The following is an 8,959-nucleotide window of genomic DNA, read 5'->3' as shown; positions in this document are numbered from 1 at the left end:
ACTTGAACTATAGCTCATGAGATAACATATGCACCATTTCATGCTTATTGTCCACCAGAAGGCTCAGGGCCATCCTTTCCATGTGACAAATGGACCAGGCAGCTGAGACCACATGTAGTAGTCAGAAAAAAATTCAGTTATTACTCTGTGGCAGTCACTGTCCTGGGTGCTTTACCAAAAAAATAAATAAATAAATAATAACAATAATAATAATAATAATAAATAACTAAATCAAACAAACAAACAAAAACCAACTCATTTTACCTTTGCAACACACTATGAAGGCTAAGACTACTGTTCCCTATACTTTTCTGATGACATAAGCACCACACAGAGAGGTTAGGTAATCTCCTCAGAGACAGACAGTGTGTCACTGACCATGGTATTGAGCCTGTGCTGTGGCTACACTCTCACTGAAGTACATGCTGTACAAGTTACCCATCCACTCTGACTCAATGGGTGACACCCACCTGCCCTGAAGAGTTAAAAACACAGAGTCCTCATTCCTCATTATTGGTCCATTTCATCTGATCTTCTAAGAATTAACATTAATTGCAAATGCTCCAAGCTCACAGACTGCATCAATTACCAGCTAACCCCTCAGACACTAATTAACCAGAACATCAGGGATAATTTCTCAGCAAAGGAGAAAAAGTTTTTCCTCTCAGTGTCTTTCCAGACATTGAGAGACAGAGAAAGAGCAGAGCCCTTATAGCAATGAATGATAATAATGATGTCAAGGGTAACCTGAGAGTAATTATGAAAGGGGTAGGGATGGCTTGTCACCTAAGAAATGTATCTTTAGAAGTAATCTCCACAGCACAAGCGTTTAAGCTAGCTAGTCCATGGTATCAAAGTCTCTGCAGGTACTCCAGGGACTGGCTAGAGCAGATCCACAGAGCTCCTCATTACCCAGAAGAAGTCCAGAAAGCAGAGTCTCCCCAGGAAGCAGACTCTTCCTCTTGCCTGAGAATAATCTCTCCACACTTGCTCAGAGGGTCAAACTCAGGTGAGGGCAAGGTCCTAGCAGCCTCATCACAGCAAACAGGTCATGTCTTCCTGGAATACAAAGAGCATTTCCAGTGCCTCCATTCTTAAATGTCCCTCCCCAGCTAAGGCCACCACAAGCCAATAAAACCACCATTCCATAAGCAAGCCTTCTATGGAAGCCACCAAACCATGGAGGTAAGTGGTGAGGTAAGTCCTCAGCATAAACACTAAGCTATACTGGAGAGCAAAGAGGATATGATATGGAGGAAAGGTGAGTCAATGAACAGTGGCCATAATTAAGTGGCACATGTAAAATTGTATACTTCAAGCTATAAAAGGCAGTTAGGAGGAGAACAGGCTGCCCCTGACTGTAGGTAGACCAACTGTCCATTATTAATCAGAAGAGAGGAATTTCCTCAGTGTATGAGCCTCATTTCTACTGCTGTTCAGTGTTTTTTCAAGATTTACTTGCTTATTTGAGAGAGAGAGAGTGCACGAGTGGTGAAAGAGGTGAGGGAAGAAGAAGAGAGAGAACAGAGTCCATGCTGAGCTTGGAGCCCAATGCAGGGGTTGATGTTATAGCCCTGAGATCATGACCTGAGCGGAAATCCAGAGTTGGCCACTTAACTGGCTAAGCCACCCAGGTGCTTCACTACAATTCAATATTTTTTACAAACTTTTATCATAGTCACAAAAAGAAGCCCAGTATGGCCCTATAAAGAGAACAATGGGGTTAGGCAAGCCAAATATTGCCAGTCTCAAGAGAAAGACAGCTTTGAAGTAAAACTTAGCAGGAAATTGAAATATTTAAAGAACAAAAGTAGGCAGCAGTATGTGAGGTGGGGGTTTTCTGCAAGAGGTGTGTTGAACAAAAAGTCATGCTACAAAACAGGACGGTTGACACTTTCAAGGTGTGGGTGTCCTGGGTCAGGGGATAGGACATCTGGAGGTCTATGGAGAGGTAACTTCCTTCTATATAAACCAGCAATGGGAGACTTAAATAGCTGTCCCCACAGAGTCATAGTGCGGACATGGAGAGCATGTCCCTAACCTTTATGGACTTCCCAGTTTTCCAGAGTTACTGAAGGAGGACGTGAAATGACATGTGCGTGGTTCCTGGTATACAAAAGGAGAGGTGATGGATGCTCACTCAGAGATGGTTTACTTCTCTTCCTCTTGTACTGCTTTTTATGAAATACTTGTGTAATCTCAATGGTTAAGGCATTTTGAGGAAGTACATCTCAGCCCCCTTGTGGGGATATGGGTATCAGCGCTCCTCCAAGCCCTCTTTGTACATGGGAACTTGCAGGGCATGATGCAGTGAACCATAAGTGAGGTGGTTTGAAAGAAGCAGAAGGTGAGCTGTCCTGCGTGACATGAAATAATATTTCTTGGTAGGCAAAGGACTAGTGTGGGACGAGCAAGGCCTGGGAGTAGATGGCCCATGACTGCATACACGGACCTGGCAGAATACAGTTAGCGAGCACACAGAGGCTGTGTCTTCAGAGTCCTCCTTGCTGTGCCAACCCACTTTCTGAGTGTAGTCTTTTTTTTTCTTTTTAATTAACATATAATGTATTATTTGCCCCAGGGGTACAGGTCTGTGAATTGTCAGGCTTACACACTTCACAGCATTTACCATACCACATACCCTCCTCCCCAGTGTCCATAACCAAACCACCGTCTCCATAGCTTCCTCCCCCGACCAGCAACCCTCTGTTTGGTGAGGTCATGAGTTTCTGAGTGTCGTCTTAGGGGAACTGCCACCCAAGAGTACACATGTCATGGGGACAGGACTGGAAACTCAAGCTCACCCTGAGAGAAGTTCTTGTGCTGTGTGCGAGGAAGGACAAAGTCCCCAAGACTCAATACCCTTGTTCTGACCTGGACAGCTAAATGGGGCCTTCACTGGCTTATCTGGGTGGTGGAAATTTTAGGCTGAATTTTAGATTGAAGAAAGAGATCTTGGACTAATAGGACTATAAAACCCTGTGGTCTAGTCCTTGTTTCCTCAGCTCATAAGTTTATTTCTCAGGTGTTCTCTCCTGTTTGTTAGTATGGGAACATGTTCTGCTGACTCCCAAGAGGAATTCTTGGTAATAAAAATATATGGCAGTAGGAGATACATCTATACATGTGCCTTTATCTATGGGTTCTATGTCATGCACAGAATGATATACATCACAGTTTTTTTCAATGGGTTCAAAATCTCCCTAGCCTAACAGTAAGTGTGGTGTGAGTCCTATTATTGACATATCCCATGGCAGCTGCTAAGACAGAGAGATAGGACAATGGTGAGAAGCAGAACCAGGGATTCAGTGTGAGAAGAATACAACCGTACTCCTGCCACATAACTGTCTAAGGAAATGGTTGTTCTGTTCTCAGGTAACTGGAACACTTAAAGGTATTTCTGCTCTTAAGACCTGAGTCTTAGAAAGATGACTCCACTGGGAATGTGAGTAATGGGTTAGATAAGAGGGGTCCAGATGCTGGTTCTGGGCAAAGATGGCAGAGGCGGGGAAATTGATAGCGTGTGCTCTGACATTATTCAGTGAAGCCGATAGGATGTCCCCAATGAAATATGGTCAATGAGGGCTGTCATCAGAAATAACCTGAACACTCTGAGTCAGGGTAACTGATGCAGAGGCATCCAGGAATGGGAAGGAAGGTGTTGAACTGAAGTTGGAGGAACAACCAACAGGGTAAATTTGAGATGTTCCAGTGAACAGTGTCCAAAAGGGAAGAAGTGACAGAGACACACATCTGGAAGGACTCTGCTTGAGTGTGACTGTGGCAGATGCGGAAATCGCTGTTTATCCAGGGAAGCAGGGCAGTGCCCCGGGAACACCTCTATCTGCATGATAGGAAGGGGTAAGGAGATCAAAGGAGTTCAGAGGCTGGATCCGAAGCAGTTCCAAGTGTGAGGCCACAAGGCATCCGATGTCGAGCAAGAAGGGTCAGGTTGGGCTGGTGTCCAGCTCTGCAGTCAACCAGCTGGAGGTGTGTGTGTGTGTGTGTGTGTGCACACCCGGTACACTGGCCTGAAAATTACAGTGTCTCCTCTTCAATCCCTCACCCCTTTCTCTCAGGTGACATTACTCTCCTGTCTGTCTCAGGGATCTGCATGAATGCTATTCATTTTTTAAAAGGAAAGTGATTTTTTGAGTTATATTCTGTTTGTTTTCTGTTTACTGTCATTTTTGTAGGTTTTTTTGATTACATATATTGATTTATTTTGTTGATTAAATTTTCTTATTAATATATATGTATTATTTGTTTCAGGGGTATAGGTGTGTGACTCATCAGTCTAGCAAAGTGACTTTTTTTTAATTTTTTATAAAAATATAATGTATTATAAGCCCCAGGGGTACAGGTCTGTGAATTGCCAGGTTTACACACTTCACAGCACTCACCATAGCACGTGCCTTCCCCAATGTCCATAAGCCACCACCCTCTCCCTACCCCCACTCCCCAGCCACCCTCAGTTTGTTTTGTGAGATTAAGAGCTAGCAAAGTGATTTTTTTTTTTTTGCCCACTGAATGATTGTGTCTCAAAGTGGGAATGCACAGTATTTAGCAAAGTGATTTTTAAAGGCAAAATACTACAGAGAATAATGGTTAAGAGCAAGAGCTTAGCTTTCACCCTTGGCTTTACCATGTGCTACTATGTAAGTAATCTATAGCAGACAGTCTATCTTCTCCAAGCCACTCTGCCAACAGCAAAATGGAGGTAAAAACTTCCCCTTTACTGGGCCATGAAAGCACCAAGTGATTATAGCATCTGGCTCATAGTGAGTGTTTCATGATTTGCATTCCTTATTTAATGTGAGCGCCATACCTACCCTGTGTCATGCCTGGTTCCTCCAACCTTATATATCTTTCCTACTAGCCCTGCAACATTTCCCTTTCTTATCCAATATAGATGCTGTCTGAGAAGAAACTTTGGAATCAGAAACCTAAGAAAGGGAAATAGTGTGAGTGCTTTTCATCTTGAAAGGTGGACAAGCCTGATTTTGCCCCTCCCAGCTCACTGAATCGAAAATGTGTCCTGAGCTTCCTTTAGAGATAAAATAACTTTATTCTCTAAGAGTCACCCAAGACATAGTTTCCATATTACAGAAGTGTAATAACTGGGTGTTCCACAAGAATATTGGAAAGTGTATGTAGTTTTGAAACAACAGAGGGAGAAATGTCATTTGCACTAAGGTATCCATTGCAACCCCAGAGTTGGGACTGTTTTCAAGTAACACCAGGGTTCTTAAGAATGCAAGACTTGGAGGGAAGGGCAGCCCTTGTTTATTGCAGCAGCATTGAAGAGATCTCCATGAATTTTATAGTTTATGCATAAAGCAGCAAATAAGGAACTAAGGATGAATCCTTCTCAGTCTTCTCATGCACTATATCATTGCTATCATAAACTTGAGGGTTTGCGGTCCTAGGAAGAGTGTAGGCCCTGGGGCTGATAGACCTCAGTGTAAGGGACCCATGAATCAGCAAGTGGTAACCCAGTTGCTTTCTAAAAGCTACAGAGTCCCAAAATCAAATCAGCTGTGCTTTGTGATTGTAAAAGCTGCTTCGCAACAAAGTTGTGCAGGAAACCTAAATGTCCATCAAACTGTCCCATAAATGTTAGCTCTAGAGGCAGTCTGATCCTTCAGAGACAGCTCCAAGGGCTGTGGTTCTTACTCATCCTGGGTCTTCTCCTGGTGTTCAAACCCCTATGCTCTGGGATCTTATTAGGTGCCATGACCAAATCAACAGCCAAAGTGACTTAGCTCCTTCACTCTAGGGTCTCAGAGGATCTTGGATTGTACTTTTTTTTTTTTTTTTTTTTTATTGCAAGGTGCATGATAGTGCTGCCTGCATGTAAAAGGCCCTGGGAGAGAGATCGACATGTTCAGGAAACCAGAGAACATCTCTTCATGTTGACAGAACCAGGTTGTAAACCTTAGCAGGTGAGTCGAGTGTGCTCCTATCCTGCTTGATGCCATATCTCACTTCCCTCCTATCACCACTTCCAAAAGGCAAAGCAAGAAAACCAAAAAGTGGTCAACTCCCTGTCAGTGAGTTTGCAGAGAGAAGTCAAACATTTTAATGGTGATGGGGGATGTAGCAGACTTTGACCAAACCAGAAGAAAAATTTTATTTATTTTTGATACATTTTCACAAACATCATACTGCTCTATCATCCCCAGAACTTGACAAGTATTTTCTTCCCACGTCACAGATACAAAAATTGAATTCCAGAAAGAATAAATGGCATAGTCAAGGTCACAGAGCAGGAAGCAGAGCAAAACACATGGGCAGCTGCTCTGCCTCCTGGTTCTGACTCCCCCACATCTCAGGGTCTCCACAGAGGTAAGACAGGATGCAACTCTGTAGGAAAGCTCAGGCATAGCCATTATGAAGGCAACTAATTCCTATTCTCAGGTTTCATTTACTTTGACTCATCACAGGCTCCAGAGAATGCCTCAGCATGAGAGGTGACAACCAGAGCTTCTTGGAGGATCTCCCTAAGGACTTCATCCTTCTCGGTGTTTCTGACAGGCCATGGCTGGAGCTCCCCCTCTTTGTGGTTCTCCTGGTGTCCTATATTCTGGCCATGTTGGGAAACATCGCTATCATCCTGGTGTCCCGGCTGGATCCCCAGCTCCACAGCCCCATGTACATCTTTCTCGGACACCTCTCCTTCCTGGATCTCTGCTATACCACAACCACAGTCCCACAGATGCTGGTCAACATGGGCAGCTCCAGGAAGACCATAAGCTATGGTGGCTGCACAGTGCAGTACGCCATTTTCCACTGGCTGGGATGCACTGAGTGCATCGTCTTGGCCGCCATGGCCCTGGACCGCTATGTGGCCATCTGTGAGCCCCTCCGATATGCCATTATCATGCACCGCCCTCTCTGCCAGCAGCTAGTGGCTGTGGCCTGGCTCAGCGGCTTTGGAAACTCCCTTGTTCAGGTTGTGCTGACAGTGCAGTTGCCTTTCTGTGGGCGGCAGGTGCTGAACAATTTCTTCTGTGAGGTGCCAGCCATGATCAAGCTGTCGTGTGCAGATACTGCCATGAATGATGCTACACTGGCTGTGTTGGTGGCCTTCTTTGTGCTGGTGCCCCTAGCCCTCATCCTTCTCTCCTATGGCTTCATCGCCCATGCAGTGCTCAAGATCCAGTCCTCCAGGGGAAGGCGCAAAGCCTTTGGGACCTGTTCCTCCCATCTGGTGGTGGTCTCTCTCTTCTACCTGCCTGCCATCTACATGTACCTGCAGCCCCCTTCCAGCTACTCCCAAGAGCAGGGCAAGTTTATCTCCCTCTTCTATTCCATAATCACCCCCACCCTCAACCCCTTCATCTACACCCTGAGGAATAAGGATGTGAAGGGAGCTCTGAGGAGACTCCTGTCAAGGACCTGGAGGTTCTGCAGGAGATGAGGCTCTGAGACATGACAGTCCCTGTTGGTGACAGAGCCTGGGCAATCGTGTTGTGTGTGAAGGAGTCGACACCCAAATAGCACAGGTGTTTTGAGAGATTTGAAAGCCCCCCGCCCCCGCCAAGTCACTGTCCCAACATTTCACCTTCTGTGTGGTCATGGTGCCTAAAACCCCACCCCTCCCAATAGTCTTTTTTCTCAGAGGCCATTTGTTTTTAGGATTCGTTTAAACAGAATTGGTGTTCAATAAGTTATTTGTCAAATTATTTACATTTCTAGTTTCCTAATTCTTGCCCCTTTTCATCTTCCTATTTTTTTCTTATTTTTCTCCCATTTGTCTCTTTCCAATCTTCCTCTTCCATTTTCATTACTCCTAAGGATACATAATGTGAAACTGAATCATAATCTGATATGATAATAAATTTGTCTCCACATATTTTTTTGTTTTTTCTTTATTATTTTTATGTAACTTCAATTAATTAACATATAATGCATTATTGCTCTCTGAGGTAGAGGTTAATGACTCATCCGTCTTATATAACATCTAGTGCTCATTACATCACATGCCCTCCTTAATATCCATCACCCAGTTACCCCATCCCTTAGCCCCCTCCCCTCCAGCGACCCTCAGTTTGTCCCCTATGGTTAAGGGTCTCTTATGGTTTGTGTCCCTCTCTGATTTCATCTTGTTTTATTTTTTCCTCTTTTCCCCTATGATCTTTTGTTTTAATTCTTAAATTCAACATATGAGTGAGATCATATGATAATTGTCTTTCTCTGATTGACTTATTTTGCTTAGCACAATACCCTCTAGTTCCATCCATGTTGTTGCAAATGGAAAGATTTCATCTTTTCCTGGTGACTGAGTAATACTGCATCATATATATACATATATATACTACCTCTTTATCTATTCATCTGTCAATGGACATCTGGATTCTTTCCATAGTTTGGCTATTGTGAGCATTGCTGCCATAGATTATGGCATGCATAAGACTCTATATTAGATTTATGAGTATAAACCAAAATAGCATATTACCTAAACAAAGAATATCTAGTTGAGAATAGAAGATATAAATACAATCAAATTTAAGGACACTATAAGTTTAATAAGTTCAAAGTCATTGTGACAGCTAACATTTGTAGAAGGCTTCCAAGATGCAGGTACTAGATTAAGTGTATTTATGTATGCTATCTTGTTTAAAATATCCCCAGGAGGTAAACACTTTTATATTTTTCCATTGTCATGTAAGAATTTGGTTATTGGAGTGGTAACGTGGTCATGGTTGTTCCAGTAACTGTTGGAACTGAGACCAGTACTAACGTCCATACTGACTGCCTCCTTTAGTAGAACAGGCCACAATACTAAGACTCTGTATTTGCATTTTTGTCATATTTTGTATTTATTTATATTTAACTTATTCATTTTTATCCTGCTGTCATACATATCCCAGATACTAACATAATCTAGCAGAGAAAATAAATATAATAATAATAATAATAATAACAACAACAACAGCCATATGACAATTAGGAC

At 43.2% G+C, this 8,959-nt stretch overlaps 1 protein-coding gene across 1 annotated transcript; it reads left to right on the top strand.

Annotated features, from left to right (window-relative positions):
* Positions 1 to 6,466: 6,466 nt before the first annotated feature.
* Positions 6,467 to 7,423, top strand: LOC309861286 (olfactory receptor 2B11; the record flags this gene model as incomplete). The annotated part of the gene is made up of 1 exon (XM_082724094.1): positions 6,467 to 7,423. One exon carries the CDS (start codon positions 6,467 to 6,469, stop codon positions 7,421 to 7,423), a length of 957 nt encoding a protein of 318 aa, XP_082580220.1.
* Positions 7,424 to 8,959: the final 1,536 nt, after the last annotated feature.

The sequence above is a fragment of the Mustela nivalis genome (assembly GCF_964662115.1).
Source record: "Mustela nivalis genome assembly, chromosome: 3".
Lineage (NCBI taxonomy): Eukaryota > Metazoa > Chordata > Mammalia > Carnivora > Mustelidae > Mustela > Mustela nivalis.
This window is presented reverse-complemented; position numbering and strand designations above follow the sequence as displayed.